This window comes from Panthera pardus, unplaced genomic scaffold, assembly GCF_024362965.1.
Source record: "Panthera pardus isolate Hobbes unplaced genomic scaffold, ASM2436296v1 HiC_scaffold_24, whole genome shotgun sequence".
NCBI classification, from domain to species: Eukaryota; Metazoa; Chordata; class Mammalia; order Carnivora; family Felidae; genus Panthera; species Panthera pardus.
Genome location: NW_026526810.1, coordinates 47415716 through 47434349, shown reverse-complemented (window position 1 = coordinate 47434349; position 18634 = coordinate 47415716). Strand labels below are relative to the sequence as shown.

At 44.0% G+C, this 18634-nt stretch overlaps 1 protein-coding gene across 1 annotated transcript in view; it reads right to left on the bottom strand.

Annotated features, from left to right (window-relative positions):
• SHC4 (SHC adaptor protein 4) overlaps nucleotides 1-16563 on the bottom strand; it is a 130802-nt gene extending 114239 nt beyond the window's left edge. The window contains exon 1 of the mRNA XM_019442170.2: nucleotides 15502-16563. Coding sequence (XP_019297715.2) covers nucleotides 15502-16086 — 585 coding nt within the window. The 5' untranslated portion in view covers nucleotides 16087-16563. The remainder of the gene's footprint in view (nucleotides 1-15501) is intronic.
• Between the last annotated feature and the right edge of the window lie 2071 nt (nucleotides 16564-18634).

The window sequence follows — 18634 nt, the reverse complement described above, 5'->3', positions numbered from 1 at the left end:
GTGCTGGTGGTGTGGAGCCTGCTTAGGATTCTCTCTCCCCCTCTCTCTTCCCCTTTCCATCTTTCTCCCTCTCTCAGTCTCTCTCTCTAAGTAAATAAATAAACTTCAAAAAATAACAATAATAAATTAATTTTAAATATGCAATGCTTAAGAAGAATTCTTAAAGAATACAAAAACATACTGTCAATACTGGTAATTACCCTAGAAAAGGGACATTCACTTTCTGCCTTCTGCATTATTTGAATTTTTACCAAAATAAGTATGTATTACCTTTGACACTTCAGAAAATACAATAAAGAAAAATTAGATTAAACAAAAAGTTCAGAAAAGTTAGTCCTCATTACTCTTCCTCCTTATTGCATTAAAATTTATTTATTTATTTATTTATTTATTTATTTATTTATTTGAGAGAGAGAGAGAGAAAGTGGGGGAGAGGGACAGAGAGAGAGAGAGAGAGAGAATATCTTAAGCAGGCTCCATGCTCAGCACAGAGCCTGATGCAAGGCTTGATCCCACAACCCTGGAATCATGACCTGAGCCAAAATCAAGAGTTGAATGCTAGCCAACTGAGCCATGCAGGCACCCCTAATTACCATTTTATTATAAACAATACAGATCAGGACCAGCCAAGTGAAGAGACACATAGGGGAGGGTTTTGGGAGTATATCCACCAGAGAGATTCTGTGGCTTCTTCTAGTGAAACTAAGGCATGTTACCCTCTTGGCACATCGATGTGTTTACCAACCAGGAAGCTCTACTGAGCCTCAGTGTTTAAAGTTTTTATTGGGGCTTCACTCTGTGAGCACAACTGATTGAATCATTGGCTATGTAATTGGACTCACTCTCCAGCCCCCCTCCTACAACCTCCTTTCTCTGAAGAATGGACTGATATCACGTGGCTCAAAGCCCCAACCCTGTGACCACATGATTGATCTTTCTGGCATGAGCAGCCCCCATCCTGAAGCTCTAGGGGCCCACCATATGTCCCTTCATTAGCATAAACTCTGGTGTACTTGAAGAGGGGTTCATGACTAATGAAGATACTTCTATCATTTGAGAAATTACAGAAGTCTTAGAATAGACATGCCAGGAACCTGGGACAAAGATCAAGCAAATTCATGCTTATACAATAAGTGTTTATTCAGATTTTTTGCCTGTTTTTTACACTGGGTTGTTTATTTTCTTATTGTTGAGTGTTAACTGTTCTCTAAGCATGTGGTTTCTCTTCTATCCCCCAAGGCACTACCCTTATTGTAATTAAAAACAATACAAATCAGAGAACAATCTCATTCACGGGATCACAGGATCATGTGGCCTTTGCAACCCCAGAAATGCTGGGTAAATAAGAGTTGAGACATATCCATTCTGGTGAGTAGAGCACCTTTTTGCCAGGGCATATTTCCAATAGTGAGTGTTACTGCACCTGAGAAAGATATGTACTTTTTAAATGAAAACAAAAGCTACAGAGAACAAATGACATCTGCCCTTGTAACAAACTTTATTCTATTTGTTTATGTTTCCAAAATGCTATGGAGATACAAAGGGCACCCTATAAAATGCAGACTGTTATTAAAAACAAAGAACAGGGGTCTTCACTGAGTTGTAAGCTGGCAATAATGTTGACACCAGTGTGAGTAACTCAAACCTCACATGTTCTTTATTTTCTTTATAAAGAGAAAGGTTTAGGCCATAGATGAGTTTCTTAATTTAAACTTCCATCCCCAAAGATAGTCTTCTAGTTGCTGATTCCATTTCATCTCCTGAAAACAGGATCTTGGATAGGATTCTGCAGGGGCAGTCAGGATACCTGCTGAATTCCTAGCTGTGTTTTTTTATTTTCTAGTTTGCCTTGGGACACTCTCTATATATCATTTTCCCTGATATATACACACTCTCCCATTTGGAGAGTTAAGTACAACAGTATTCGTTAAATGCTGTCTGCTCTTCAAGGGCAAGATGGTGTTGTCAAGTTTAGTAGGAAAAAAAAAGTAGAATGTAAAACATGCTCGTTGTGATGACAAAAATTGGAAATGTATCCCGAGACGTATCAACAAACCAAGATGCTGAATTGTTAGCACACAATACTACAATAAAACTCTGCTAACTGGCTGCCACTCAACCAACTTGCCACAGCCCACAGATATGCTACATCTTCTTGCAGCTACAATTTGGACTGTAGACTCCCTGAGACCCCAGGTGTGTTTGAGCCTCACCTGTATACAGCAGTTGTAATTTGCTATTGACATCACATCATTTAAATAGATAATAAATAAATTGAAAATATATGGGTTTATATTTTTTTAAAAACATAGTTATTTCTGGGGTGCCTGGATGGCTCAGTCGGTTAAGAGTCCAACTCTTGGTTTCAACTCAAGTCACGATCTCACTGTTCATGGGTTTGAGCCCCATGTCGGGCTCTGCACTGGCAGCACAGAGCTTGCTTGGGATTCTCTCTCTCTCTCTCTCTCTCTCTCTCTCTCTCTGCCTCTCCCCCACTCATGCTGTCTCTGTTTCTCTCAAAATAAATAAACTTTTAGAAAACATAGTTATTTCTATGAAAATTAAGTCACAAGTTTTGAGAAGATTTTATGAAGGCAAGTTGCTTTAAAAAAAATAAAACTAAACTACATGTGGATAAAACAACTCTAAAAGATTTTAAAAATGAAATGTTCTGCACTCAGTCTGCTTTGAAGATCTCTCTAACAGTTTATATCACTTCAAAGACACTGAAAGGAATGTAAATGAGGAACTATGGGTAGAATTTATACAAGAACAATGAAAGGGGTATTTAATTATTGTATCTATAAAACTGGGAGAAAAGGCCTTGACTCTATACCACATGTACATTTACATGCATTTCATTGAAACATCAAAAGTACAGGTGAAACATTTCCATCAGAGAAGAGGCTTTCTACTATATAATATTAGGAAACACTCCATTCTTTCCACCCTTGGAAATTGCCTGAAATATCTGTCTTAATGGCATGGTTATCAGATCAGGATGGCTAATTGCTTGGCTTGACCCACAAAGTGCACACCACGCCTGAACTCTCCCCAACCCTGCCTGACTGCTGGACACCCCCCTCTTGTCTAGATGACTTTCTGTGACGTCAGACTCAATGTGTGGGAAATTGAACCTCCTGCCTTCCCTCTCAACACTGCTTCTCCTCCTGTGGTCCTCTGTGTCTTTTAAAGAGGTTATCTCCCCTCACACCAGCCAGGTCTTCAACCTCAAAACTTCAAGCAGGTTGGGATGCATTTTGGCCTCCTTCTTTGCCTTCATCATCAAAATTGTCTTCCATAATATCGCCACCAATGTTTCTTTACTTCACTCCCTCTATCAAGACCCTCATATAGACACTTCTCCCTTGACTGTTGCTGTAATAGCCTTTGAAAGGGCTTCCCCCACTTCCAGTCACTCCCTTCTCTAGCAAAAATAAATCCCATGCCTCTGCTCAAACTCTTCAGCCTGATATTTAAGTGTTATAAGCTGGCTCAAATCTTAGTATTATCCACCCAGCTTTCCCAAGCAGCCTCTACTCTAACCAAACTAAAATCACTGCTGATCTCTATTTTCTTATCTATGTCCCCTCCATCTGGAATACCCCTTATTTTTATATATTCCCTGTGGTTAAACTTCTATCCAATCTGTAGGGACCATCTGAAATGCCATCTCTCCTGGAAGATGACCTCCCTGACCACCCAGCTAGAAGCTGTCTCCACCTCCTCGAGTTCATTACGCTGATGCATCAAACTATTTTCTACACGTATATATCATTTTCCACCTTGTATCATTCATCTTCTAGTTTCAACTGAAAGCTGTAAGAGCAGCGTTTCACAAAGCATGTTTCATGAAATTGTAGTTCCATAAGAAGCTGGTCAATAAGTTTTAAAATGCTACCTACTCTAGTCCTCACCTTAGAAATTGCAATGGGGATGGGGGGAGATGGATGTGTATGAGAAATTTTATAAAGGTGGGATTGACAGGGCTTGATAACTGAAGGCTGTGTGGAGTGTGACAGTGAGTGATGTAGAAATGCCTCGGACTTCTGGCTTGGACGACTGGGAGATGCCATTCACTGAGAGGGCAAGAGGAGAGAGTGCAGTTGCGGGGTATCCAGTGGTGTCTTTAGTCTGCGATAGTTGAATTGAATATCTTAGTGGAGAAGGGAGTAAGAAAATAAAAGGCCAAACCTGTGGTTCTTTCAGTTCTCATATTCCTTCACAGATTCTGTGAATACTTCACAGATTTGGACACTGTGTTGTCCAACATATTTTTCCTCAAAACTCTCCCCACCTCTCCCTAGATGACCTTGTCCTCTCTCCATCCTGCTCCTCACTCTGCTAGTTCTGTCACCAATGTCTTCTCTTCCTCCCTCTCCACACAATATGTAAATGCTGTATCCCAAAGCCCTCTCTTATCTGCACTCTCCCTTGGGTAGGCTTGTCCATTCCTTAAGCCTTTATGACAACAGCAACAAAAATGATTTCTCCTCACTCCTAACTATTCTATTTTTGGTTGGAGATTTCCACCTGGATGCTTTGAGGCCATCTTGAATGCATCACATGCAGAATGGAACTCACCCTTTACCACCAAACCCTTGCTGCCTCTCCTCTTCTTCCTGTAATGGGTCTCACATCTGCCGTCATTCCCCTGCCACTGCCTCTGCTCCCACCCTGCTTCTTCCTGGGCCTCCCTTTCCCCAGTCTCCCTCTTCTTGGATCCTCTCTGAGCACTGCAGCCCATATAATCTCTCTAAAACATAGCACTGAATTTGTCAAAGTTCTGAGTTTATCCTTAGGCTACTAAAAAAAAAAAAATTCAATGGTTTTCTGTTGGAAACCCAACTTTTCATATACTATACAAGATTGTTATAGCTTCAGTCTATCTTATTTTCCCACTGATATCCTACATATATCTCACACACTGTCCAACCAAGTCAAATCACTCACCATTCCCCAAACATGTCCTCTGTTTTCCCACCTCCATGCCTTCACTCTTGTCATTCTCTTTGCCTAGAATGCTCTTCCTGCATCTCTGCCCATGGAAACTCTACCTATTTCTCAAGATTCAGTTAAGATGCCTACTTCATTCTGCAATCTTCTCTAATCATCATCCCTTTTCCTCCATGACATCCCACATGCTTTACTTGGATCACTTTGGTGTCATGTATTATGCATTGCCTTGCGTTACAGTAATGTGTGTGGACATCTTTGCTCCCTTTTCATACTGTAACCTCCTCATGCAAGAATTATGCCTTACTCATCATGGTCATGAAAAGAACACTGACCTGGGAGTCAGGAGACTTGAATTTTAGTCCATGCTCTATTCTCATGAGTCTGGTGACCTTGGATAGCTTAACTCACTGTGAAATAGAACTTTGTAGTCAATGTATCAGTCTGAGTCCTGAGTCCAGAGTAAAAGGCGCCATGCTGAGAGGAGAAGAGAGGAGGGGTAGTGCCCTCCAAGGACCTGAAGCTGTCACTGGGTTAAGAAAAATTGTCTGAATTATATATTTCACCATTTCCTAATGAATGATTCATATAAATTATTATCTGATGACATTGAGGAAAAAAATCCAATTTCTGGGGTTGTCCTTATAGCACACAGTCTTTTTCCTCAAGTTGCTTGCTTTCTGGAACTTCTTCACCTCTAACTAAAGGAAATTTCCAACTCTGAGACAGGCTCTGTTCTTACAATTTACTGGTAAGTTACTTGTTAAAACTGCTCATGCATTTCCCTGTGGAAATGAAGGTACCAATACTAGGAGGATACCATGGTTAGATACCATACTAGCCTGTAAATGCCATTTAGCCCAGAGTGCACTTGAGTCAGGGTTGAGTCTGCTGCAACATATCTGATCCATGGCTGACCTGCCCCTCTCATTCCCACCCCTTGAGATCCTGATGTGGAAGCCATAGGTGTATTGGATGAGTGGCAGTGAAGAAGTTACCTATAACTTTTAGAGAATTTGTGCAATTCAAAAAGGAGAAAGAAGAAAACTTGAGAAAATTAGAAGTATCTTAGGTTAGATTTGTCAAAAGCTAAACGACTGAGCAACTGTTTGTTCTTCCATTCCCTATTACCTCCCAATGCACATCCCAGGGTCATGTTCTTCACCACCTCAGAGCTGCTCAGCCTCAGTACCACCAATCAATTGAGCCTGAGAATTTTTTTATGGTGGGGACTGTCTGGTGCCCTGAAGGATGTGTAGCTGCATGCCTGGCCTCTATTCACTAAAGCCTAGCAGCACCCACCTCCTCACCAGTAGTGACAACTAAAAATGTCACCAGGCATTGCCAAGTGTCCCCTGAGGGGCAAAATTATCCACAGCTGAAAACCACTGCACCAAATGGACTCAACAGAGGTTTTCAAACTTTCTGTGCTACAGATTCACATAGGGAGTGTGTTAAAAATGTAGGTTTCTGGGCCCCAGCCTGAGATTCTGATCCAGTAACTTCAGGATGGGCATGGGAATCTGCATTTTTAACAAGTATTTTCTTTTAACTGATATCAGTGGCCCTTGGGAAATCTGGGGAAATACTAACAATAAGTAAACAGACATCTTTCCAAAATGCAGGTTTTCACTCTGCTGCCCTGAGGGAGGAGGGAAGCCGACCAGCAGACAACTGTAGAGAGGAGAGACAGACAGGCCTGCCCTGGTGAGCACCACAGGAAAGACTTAAGGAAGGAAGGTCCTCCAGGGAGGCACTGCCAGCCAGGAGAAAGGATGCCAAGGGACACGGTAAAATGCCAAAGTCACATTTACTCTATTTCAGTTCATTTTTGCCCAAAAGTGTTCTTGGCCCTTTGAAAGTTCTTTCTCCACCACTCCACATGGGACCTATGTGGAGGTCTCTGTACTAAGCTTTTTATATATGTTTTTTCATTTAATCCTCTCCCCCACCATAGGAGAAAGCTTATCAGCTTTTAATGTTATGTCTCTGGAAAAATTCATTGTCCCAAAGAACTGATGTACAAACTAACTTTTGACCCACAACGTCTTCATAAAATAGGGATGGCCTGTACCAGGCCTGGGTATCTGCTATCTTTAAACTCTGCAACTTGGTTAGGACGGGCAAAGGCTCTGTTCATTGGGAAGGCAAGGCATCTCTCGTGGGCTCACCCAGCCCCAGGACTCTGTCCCATTACATAGAGAAGTCCTGGTGTGTTGTCCAAGAAGAAGACATTCTCAGCCTTTCACCCAGATATTCCAAATTGGAAAATGAAAGACAAAGGGTTTACAAGCATTTTTCCATTTGGATGCCACAGGTAGGTATGCAAGTCCAGTCACCCTCGGGGGCAGACATGTGACATAGGTGAGTGAAATCGGGTGAGGCTGTGGCTCCTTGGCCCCCTCTGGCCATCTGCTGACAGTGGGATGGCTGGCCCAGGGCTACCAGCTCTTCTGAGAAGCCAGATATCCAGAGTTTAATATAGAATTTTTAAAATTTTGGCAACTAGTCACAAAAAAACCACACTTTTTTCTAATTTGACTAAACAAAACATGTCATTAAACTTGTTGGTTTATGAGCTCTGCGTTCTAGATTCTTTCCTGGGTAGGACACTGCCTGTACTATGCATTTTTCTCCTGCCCTCTCTCTCTCCCCTCCCTTCCCTCTGTGCCTCAATCCCATCAGCCTCCCACATGTAATATTAATTTCCAACTCCTCCCAAGAACCTTCAGCTTCATTTCCCATCAGAACCCTTGGCTGCCAGTATCTGACCGTGACAAACGGAAGCAGTTCTTTAAACTTCACTCCAGTTTGCCCACCTCAACAGGTGGGCTGTGCTTTCCTTTAGTGACCTTCTGCTGTGCCCTCCCTCCATCAGCACTCCCTTTGGTTGCTGGTTGCTTCTGGATTTCCCATTCACTTGCTTAAAGCCATCTGTCATCCCTGTCCTTTGGGGTGGGTATTCATACCAGTGGGTCTCAGAGCATTATGGACCCTCACGCTGCATTCTGGAGAGGCTTCAAGGAATTGGAAGGCTTACCAAGGGGAATGGCTGGAGGGGCGGCCAGGGAGGCTGGATTCTCAGCAAGGGGCTCTCAGAATGGGTAAGGACTCTGGTGTGTACATGGAGATCTAGACACAGGAGTGCCTCCTGTCTTTAGGAGACTCTCAATATCCTAAACAATGAACCAAAGGTCAGAGGCATTTCTTCATTTAGGGGTGCAAAATAAGCCCCTCAATTCATTATGTGATCCTGGTGACAGGTTGGGGGAAGAATTATGACCGAAAGTGAAATTATTTCCAGCAAAGCAAGAAAGGGCTTGGTGTCAGATTTCATGAGATTTTTAAAATATATCATTTTCAATGACATTTCTTGTACACACCTGAGTTTATGGTTACAAATTTATACTTATTTGTCATCATGGCTATGATATCAATAAATTTCATATGATTTCAACTAATGTTCTCAGTCAAAAATCAAGTTCCCAGAGGCTTCCTGACTTTTCCAAATACCTGCTTGCTAAACTCTCCTGTTTCAGATATAATCTTTTCATGTAATGGTCACTTGTGGGCAACACTAAGGCCTGCATCTTTTGGTGACCACGATCTTGATGCTTCAACACAAATCTGACCAGACCCCTCTTATTCTGCTTCTGCCACCCCCCCCCACACACCCCAAAATCTGAATCTTTTAGGAGAGAGGAAGAGATCCCAGGTACCTCATATGCCTGCTACTAGGGAAGGGAGTCTGGAATGGCCTAGCCTCATGAGCTGTGTGCATCATTTAGATCACCATTCTGATGGAACAGTCATATTGGGAAACAGACTTGGTTCAATAAATCTGTGTGGTAACATGGCATTGGCTTTAGAGTAATATGAAAATGCAAGTGAAGGGAGAAGCCATATTAGGGAAGTGACCTCCAAAAGTTGTGGAAGATGAATTAATGGAAGCCAGTCCATGCACATTGGACAAGTCCTAGTTCAACACCAACATGTTGTCACCCACAGGGACCTCCTTAAACAAAAAAGGTGAAAAATTGACAAAGCCAAGGCATTTTGGGCTCCTTGTCACTCTTCCTTGCTTTTTCCTTCTCATTGATTTTTAAAGACAATTTTCTTATTAGAAAAAAAAAAAGGTTTTCATTCTAGTTGTTTTTTAAAAAAGCACACACACACCTTTTGGGATGAGCACTGGGTGTTGTATGGAAACCAATATGACAGTAAATTTCATATATTAAAAAAAAAAAAAAAAATTAAAAAATAAAAAAAATTAAAAAAAATAAAAAAAATAAAAAAGCACACACACAGCATTTTAATCAATAGAGACATTTGGTATAGCACATTTAGTTCATGGAGTGGGGACAGGTGAAGCAAGATGGAGATAAAAAAAAAAAAAAGTGCTGTACACAGAACAGGGAGTTCTTGTCTGGGCTCCACAACTAGCCATGTGGCTTGGGGCAAGTTACTTCTTTGGCAAGTTATTTCTTATTTCTGAGTCTCCATTTCCTCAACTGCAAAATGAAGGCTTTGAACTTTGGGATCTCTAAGCCTCTTTCTTCCAGTTAATGCTCCAGTGGTCAGGGTGGGCAAGGACTGGACAGATCAAAGGATATGTGAGGGTTTAAAAGGAATAAACAGGAACAACAGGTCAAATCTACCAGGATTTTTCTAAATTCTAACAGAATCTACTTTTACATTCACTCCAAGAAAGAAACAGGAAGGAAAATATAACACCCTCAATGAAAAATTGTCAGTTTTAGATGGAAGTATTTCCTCCTGCCTGTATTGCCTCCCTTTCAATCACCAATAACTTAGACAAGACAGAAATGAGCAGAGGCAGAAAGCCATCTCTGTTAACCTGTGGGGGCCAGACCCACACCAATCAGGTCTGCCTTTATTTTGCATAAACCATGGAACTATCTCTTCAGGGGTTTCCCAGAGTTATAAATCTCCCTCTTTCAAGGTTAGGATTACTAGACTCTCTATGTGTCTGGTAGGGCCCTTTTCTCTTAGCACTTTTGTCTAGAGACTATCGAGAAGGGTTAACTCTTGCTGTTCCTATAGTCCTCAGGTTGGACATGAAGCCCTGGCCTGGCCTGACCGACTATACCATGTGAGCAATGATCCTAGTCACCACCATTCACTCTGGCCTGCCGCCTGACCTGGCCTGCCCACTCTTCCCTGGAACCCTACACTTGGATGCTTTTCCATGACATGACTCCTTCACACTGCTCTCTAGAACAGAGCACCTGTGCCCAGGACACCCTTTTCTGCTATATTGGTGAAGCCAGCTTAGTGTTAGTAAGAGGGCGCTAAGAATATTTCTTCTCTCTATTAACACAAAGGTGTTAAAATTTATTTCCTTTAGGAAACTGTCCTGAATCCATTTTCTAAGCAAAAAAGATCCTAATAGAAGGAGATTTCATACCAATTGGGAAAGGAGACCTGCAGTCTCAGGATCTTAGGCAGCATTTTGTTCAAAACTCTTATTTTAAATATGAGACAATGAGGCCCATAGAGGTGAAATGACTCACCTAAGGTCACACAGCTGGTTAGCACCACAGCCATTAATGCAGATCTCGTAACTCCTATACCTGTGCCCTTCTGTGTGAAAGATATTGGGGCATTATGGTACCATGGACTACATGTAGTCTAGACAATAGACAATACCAGTCTATTGGCTCAGTAATAAGCCATAACATTGGACAAAGGAGGATGGATGATAAGAATAGGCTGTGAGATTTACAAAGGAAGTAAAGAAAATTCCTCAACAATGAATTCATATTTGCATGCACAGCTGATGAGCCCAATACCCAAGAACACTTATAGGGGCAAATCCATTGCATTGCAATACATGTACTTGGGGACTGTTATGGTTTGAGTTACATCTCCCTCAAAAATAAGTTGAAGTCTTAACCCCCAGAATCTATGAATGTGACCTTATTTGGAAGTTAATATAATCAAGTTAAGATGAGGTCATACTGGATTAGCATGGGCTCGAATCCAATGACTGGTATCTTTATAAGAAGAGGGAAATTTGGATGTGGTCACAGAGGCAAGGAAGCCATGTGAAGACAAGGCAGAGATTGGAGTGATGCTTCTCAAAGCCAAGAAATGCCAAGGATGGCGGGCCACCACCAGAAGCTGTAAAAATAAAGGAAGGATCCTCTACTAGACCCTTCAAAGAGAGCATGACCCTGCCAATACCTTTATTTCAGACTTCTAGCCTCCAGAATTGCCAGAGAATAAGTTTCTGCTGTGTAAGCCACCTAGTTTGTGATACTTGTCACAGCAGCCATAGGGAAGTTGTTGGGGTAGGATGGGTTGAAGTGAGGAGACTGAAATCACGCAAATAAATGCAACCAGGCAAGGTCTACAGGTCGGCTCTATAGTAAAGCTGTCCTGCCCAGTGTGGTCCTTTTTCTATGACACTCCTTTCCACAAACTTCCAGGTCTGCCTGTCTTGCTCCGAGGTGCAGTGAGAGTGTGGGAAGAGGAAGAGCCCTGGAGTGAGACAAACCATGGTTTGAACCCTGTCTTATGTTCACTTAGGTTGGAAAGTGTGGGGTAGAGAATGTACTTCTGAGGGCTCGGTGTTGTCATTTGGAGATGGAGCCTCTCTTGGAAAGCTATGGTCAGAACTGTTGGACTGGCCTGTGGCGGCTCCGGCGTGGTTGGTGTCTTTGCCTCTGTTTTATTTAGGCTTTCAACAAAATTATAAGTAATTTGGGGGTTGGGAATGGGCAAGGGAAGTAAGGTTTTAAATACCTCCCCTATGAAGAAGGGAGCCCTGGAGTCATCAAATAGCGCCTGGGTGACCTACAGACCAATCCTCTCATTTTAGAGATGAGTCATGTTGTATATTTTCCATCCTCACAGACTGTGCTGGGCAACTGGGGGACCTCCAAGTGAATATTTGGTGATGGATAAAGTGACTTGGGAATATCTCATAAAGAAATGAGCCTTAATCATATGGTGGGAACAGAAGTCACTGTTTGGTACCATTTAACAAACTTGCACTCACCTCACTGCTTTGCTCAGACTGGGGTCTGGTTGTCCCATTTCTGGTGTGATATATCTCAAAGAATGGTTTGCTGGCCTACTTTCCTTGAGAGATCTTCAGGGGGTTCAAGGTCTAAACTTAAGTGAAAGTTACTCAAACATAGGTGCTCAGAATTCATAAAATGTTTTCAGCTGCATAACTGATTCTATATCATAAGACCAAAAAGAGTCAATTTCTAAGGAAAGATATTTAACTCAAAGTCAAACCTAACTTAGAGTAGAAGGCAAATACAGTTCCTATTGTAAAGATAAAAGATGCCAGAAAACAAAACAAAGAGTAGCTGTAACTCTGCCATTTTCCCTCAAAAGGAATGCAATACCTTCCATTTCTACACAAGCAACTGTCTTCTTCCTTTCCCTGTTTTATCGCTCTCCCTAGCACTTATTACACATGACATATTAAATTTACTTATTTATTCAATCGGGCCCATCTCCATTCACTAGAATGTGAGTTCCATGGGAGCTCTGACCTGGTCTCTTTTATTCACTCATATATCCCCAGGGCCCTCAACAGTTCCTATCACATAGTTGGTTCATATTTGTTGAATAAACATACTTGTTGAATAAACAAGTGAATGAATAAAAAAAAAAGTTTGGGTAGGGAGACGAGCAGTCACATGATATGGATGAGGAAGTTGAATATGTCGCTACCTTTTGCCTACAAAAGTTGCCCCTAAGTCCACTAGCCATCAAGAATCTCTCTCTCACTTCCCTGTTCTGATTCCATCATCACTAAGCAACTTTTGATTTAAATCTTCCTATGTGCATCTTCCTACAGATGGGAGTATAAGGATCACAATTCAGGTGCACTTGATATGATAATTTTTAACTGTAAATTAATATGTTGGCATTTCATTTTTTTTAAATTGGTTCACATCTAAAAGAATGCTGAGGAACAGGATCTCACCCAGGATGGAAACCTATGTTGAAAAGAGCAAAGAATGGCACACAGGGGACTTGAGTTTAACTCTCCTTTTGATTCACCTGTGTGGCCTTAAAAAAATCACTTCTCTGGACTTTAGTTTCCCCATAGAGGCATTGAACATGATAACTTCTGAGTCCCTACCATCTTTCAAAGTTGGGATTCTATAAAAATTAATAAAGTAGGCTCTTCCATGTATTTTGACTTCCTATGAGAAGTGATAACTGGTGTCTCATGTCACTGTCTATTGGCAACATAGTGTGGGTCATTTGGGTCAGGGGGGTCAGTGTCTTCCCTCGGGTCAGTTATCATCACCATGAAAAGACAGATGATATCTTCATTAAAAATCTAAAATGCAGTGGAAACACTCCCTACGGAAGGTGGCGATCACACAGCAACTCTTTTCACATTAAAAATTGTACAGGTGTGTAGGTGTGGGCAGTGGAAGGCAGTATAAGAGGGAAGGAAAGGCAAGGAAGAGGGTAGAGGAGGTCTAGGTAATGGGAAGGCAGGTAGAAAGAACACAGGTTTGGAGTTTCTCGTTTTCCCACTAGAACCTGGCAGACACTTAGGTTGACAAATGAGAAGGTGCACATGAACTTTTAGTAGACACATGAAGTCCATTATGAGCCATGTCACTAAGGGGGAGGGCAAGAACTGAGTGTCCCATAAATTTATCTTCCTTGGAGGTTTTATTTATCCATTTGCCAATGCTGTCTCAAGCCTGCTCTCTCTGTAACCCTTTCAGCATTCACTATCTGGCCTTCCTTGAAACCTTAATTGTTCATTTATGATAGTTATCGGGCTATCTCTCAAATGTACACCTTCAGATCAGGCTTCCCACCTGAGTGTCGGTCTTATATGACTGCTTACCTACAAATTAATACCACTTAGATGTCATTACTTTAAACATAATAGGTCAAAAGCGAAGTTAGCATGACCCCCCCTTCCCAGCTCACTCTGTTTCTATCAATGACATCACTAATCCCATTCTGAGGCTTAAATTTGGAGTTATTTTTCACTCCTCAGAACCTTTCCTCAATAATCACCTGTAACCTTCATAAACAACAATAACAAACTCACCAATCTACCCACTCTTCAATAAATGTTCACTATTCTACTATTTGTATTATGAGGTGAAATGATCTGATCAATCACCCAAGACTGTGGAGGCTTCCCACAGAGGTTCTGGCCTCATCTCCTTGTTCACACTTCCACCTTAATCCATGTCCCCATCCCTTCACGCCTGAACTCTCAGAGTATCTTTCGGACTGACCTCCCAATCTCTATTTTTTCCCTGCTTCCATCAATCTCAAATAAATTCAGATCAATCCTTTTGGAAACACTTGCATCAAGTCACAGTTTGCCTACAAACCGAACGACGGTTCTTGTTTACCCATCGCAGTATTTACAAACTCCTCCTCTGACATTTAAGAGCTTCAGTCAACTGCGCGCTCTTCCCCAAGCTACCCACGATCTATATTTGTCTTTATCCAACTCACATTTGTTTGAGCACCACCTATGTGTCAGCCACTCTGTGTCACCCACCAGCCTCCAGTATTCCCCACCTCCATGAAGTCCAGGTTATATGAGCCTCTGCTGCAGCCACAACAGTGACACCTGCACCTGCCTTTTAGACTGCTCACATTCTCGCCCCGCCAGGAATCTCCTCCCTTCTGCCGATCCAGACCTGATATCTCTTCCAAGACACACCTTCTCCTGAAGGTCTCCCTTGTGAGTGAATCCCAGGCCACAACAACCTTTCCCTTTCTCTGTATTCCTTCAGCATCTGTACACTAGGTATCTATTGTGAGCATTATTCTCTCATTATTTCACATGCATTTGTTGGTCTCCTGGATTGAAATGTGGACTCCTGAAGAGCAGGGGCCAAATCTTCTACTCTTCTTTTACCCACATCTGGAATGAGCCAGGGCAAATATGAGACCAGGGAGGACCCTGGTTTTGCACACAGCTCATGGACAAGGCCCACTTGCCGCAGTGTAGGCAATAAAGACAAAAAGGGGCGGCACCAAAGACCTAAGACTGGCTTCTAGCACAAGCATAGAGATCCAGCCATGTTTTGAGAGGTGCCTGTTAAATGCTGAATTACATTTATAAAAATAATTCAAGTCCCTTACGCATCATGCATTCCTCTAGCACAAAAATCTCTATTGAAATACAATGGCCGATAGAGCCTAGCAGGTCTCAGTCACTAAACAGACTTGAAATTCTTGACTCTTCTTGGACAGATGCTACGTCCAGTAGGGACAAGAAGGTGCCGTCTCCCTGTCTCTATCAGAAATTATCCCTACCCCCGGAAACTACCTACAAATTAGCACGAGTTCATATCCTTGAACCAAAAGTTATCTGACTTCAATACAAGTCAGATATTCCTAGGGAAACCTGTAAGCCCAGGTCCCTTCCTCTCCTCGGTCCATTTACACAATGTCTTGTCCAAACCTAGACCCCAGCCAGGGTGTGCAGCCCCTTGCATAACTCAGGGAAGATGCCCCTTTCCCCAGGAGTTCCTAGAAGGGGGATAGAGAGGGAGATAGACTTACCCTCACATAGTAGTTCATGCCCATCCCCAACAGGTGCTGCAGAAAGTGCCTGTCCTGCCTGCTCCCTGGGGTTGGCTCCCCAGGGCCAGGAAGGGGGCAGGCATCGGGAGTTAAGGCAGCGGCCCTGTGCCCCAGCAGGTCTGGTTGCGGCAGAGGTGCAGAGCCAGCCCTATTTGGACTGGTTTCAGGGGAAGCTGGGCTGCTGGGTGCCGGGTCCTGGCTTTCCTGGAGCTTCAGCCGGGGCACCTCTTTGGTACCCAAGCAAAAGTTTTTCAGACTCAGCAAGGTGGCTGGGTTGGCCAGCTTCACGCTGGCCATGCGAGGGATCAAGGTGCACAGTGGGGTGGGGCTCTCCTGGGACGCCAAGGTGGCATCTTCAGCCGGCAGGTGAGGTGCCAGGGTGGGGTAGGGAGGAGGCGCCGAGCCCTTGCTCCCCACTGAGCCTCCGGGGCTGCTTTCGTCCAAGGACGTGATGGACTCATTCCGAAAACGGCTGTACTTGGCCCTGTGCAGCATCCCGGGGTGCCCGAAGAGTCCTACATACAGCACAAGTCCTGCCAGGCTGTCCTGACCGCGTTTTCGCATAGCCTTGGCAGTGCTGAAACAGGATACTGTTGCATAAATCGCCTCTTCGTCTGCTAGATAAACGGCACGGAAAGCAAATGCCTCAACGCCCCGTGCCACTGGCGGCAGCCACCTCTCCAACTCTGCTCTCGCCCTCGCCCACCTCGGCTCCCAGGCCCTTCTGGGTGACAGCCCGGGGGAGGGAGGGGGGCCGGTGGGGGGTAGATAACGCCTCCCCAGTTGATTTCAGTCCCTCCCTGGCCCCCGCGGCAGCACTCGGTGTTCTCGCCTTGGATTCCTTGCTGGGAAAGCCTGGACCGGGCTCGCGGCGGCAGGGATCGCTCACGGCCAACTCTCAGGCACCGAACCGGGCCGAACACGGGCCAGCCCGTCCCGCCGCATCGCCAGCGAGCCGTGCAGGAGCCTTGCAGAAATATTCAGCGCCCCCCACCCCCAGCCTTCCCTTCTGCACACAGGAACTTTCAAACCTGCTCCCTCCGGCTCCCACAGGGCGGGGCAATGACTGGCCTATTAACCCTTTATTTGTTCCAGTGATTGTTCATTTAAAAAAGAAAACGTGTATGTGAGCCAAAGGCCCTTCAGCCTGAGTTCGTTGATTCTGACGGCTGCCCTCTCTTGGAAGATCTTGTCTTGCATCCCGTCCGGGCCACAAGCCAGAAGTACTAGCGACGGGCACTGCTCCGCATTATTTCTTGGACTTGCAATCCCTCCGTGTTCCTCAGATCCCCTCCCAGCCTGCCCACCCTAGCTCAGAGCCTCCCTCCCTCCTGGACTGTTCTCAGGAGCTTCTTTTAGGAGCCCGTCGGCAGCAGAAGGCTGAGATGTGCAGGATGATGCAGAGTGTTGAAATTTTTATGAATGAACTTTGCTGAATGAATTTCGCTCTGTGTGTGCAAGCTAATAAATCTGTGAATGAAGCTGAGAATAGCTGTAATTGACTGATGGTCTCAGGGGTGCTTGGTTTTTATCCAATCAGGCAGCAGCTTGATGACTCATGCACCATAAATATACTAAACTAGTAGCCAGGAGAAATAAAGCTGTAAGGAGAGATTTTATTTTGTGACATCTGATGAAAGGGTTAAAAGGAAAGGCAATCGCTACTAGGAATCCTCAGAAAGCTGGGTAGCCGCAGGTTAAAAGGGACTAATTTCTTTTTTGTTGAGATGGCGGGGAAAGCCAAGCAGAAGAGCTAAAATTTAGATCCATTGTTCCACGGATATTAGGACATATGGTACACAACTCCGGTGGGAGGCCGTGATGCATTTTTCTTAGAAACACAGTTCTTTTTTTATTGATTGCTGGTTCCATCTCCCGTCTGGTGCAACTTCCTGTACCTATCAAATGCATTCTGAAGACATGATGACAACTGCAAAGGCTTAGCACACAGGAAGGCAGGAAGGGAGTCAGGAAAGGGAAATGCAGGTTCTTTTAGGAATAGAGAAGAGGAAACTGCTGAAACATGGGGGAAGATGTGGAAATCACATAGCACAAGGGACAAGAAAATCTATGCGGAAGGTTACCTGTCTCTGTAGGCCAAAGCTCTTACATCTGAAATTGTTCATTAATTTAAAAATTAAAACAAACTGGCAACCACGGGTATCAGGGATGTCACCTTCATTGTCTTACTGTCCCCAAGGCTGCATTAGGCTCATGTGTATTCATGACTTTGGTGGCCTGAGCTCCCTTGGGATCTAAACACAGGTTCTGAATTAAATGGTTGCTTATGACTGACCGAAAGCCATCCTTGCTGGCTTCCTGCTCCTCCCAGGGAAACAATGCACCTCTTCACGTCCTGTCTGCCAAAACTGTTAAGATGTGTTTTTCCTTGGGAAGGCCTTTTTGCATCTTCATCAACCTCCCCTTCAATCCTTGCTGACCTCTTCTCCCTATGCCCACACCTTCTTCTGGCAAAATTCAGACAGTGGCTAAGTCAGTTGGACCTTGCATGCCCAGGGGCTGAGGAGACAAGCTCTGGGCAATGTGTGAAGTAGCCTTCTTCTTTTTCTTCCTTCCCCTTCTCCTTTTTCCCCTCCCAGACATGATTGCTTCCTTGCTGTCACAGACCCCCATGCTATGCAGCCTTGAGAAAGGTACTTTACCTCTCTGTGCCTGAATGTCCCCCTCTGTTAAAGGCAGCTATCTAATGGGAATGTTATGAGGATTTGTGAGATAACACTAATCCCCATGAAGCACTTGGTACAGTGTCTGCCTCACTGAGTACCTGCCAGTCAGTGTAAAGAAGGGCCATTTGAACCAGGGCCACCTGACCCTGAAGCTGGTCCTCTCATCCCCTGTGTCTACACAGAGTCTACACCATTGTAGACAATTGAAAACCGAGCACAGAGTAGGAGATGCTGCAAAGCCAACACCATTCAAGGAAACAATTTCCTAACAATTGTGTGGGCCTGGAGAAAGAAGGAACAACAGAGCCCCCCTGATTAATGGGAGTCCTTGCTGAGGTCTTCATGACTGGAGGACGGGGTGTTCAGGGCAACCAGCTCACCGAGGTAGGCACTGTGCTGGCCAGACTCCAAGGGCTCACATCAGC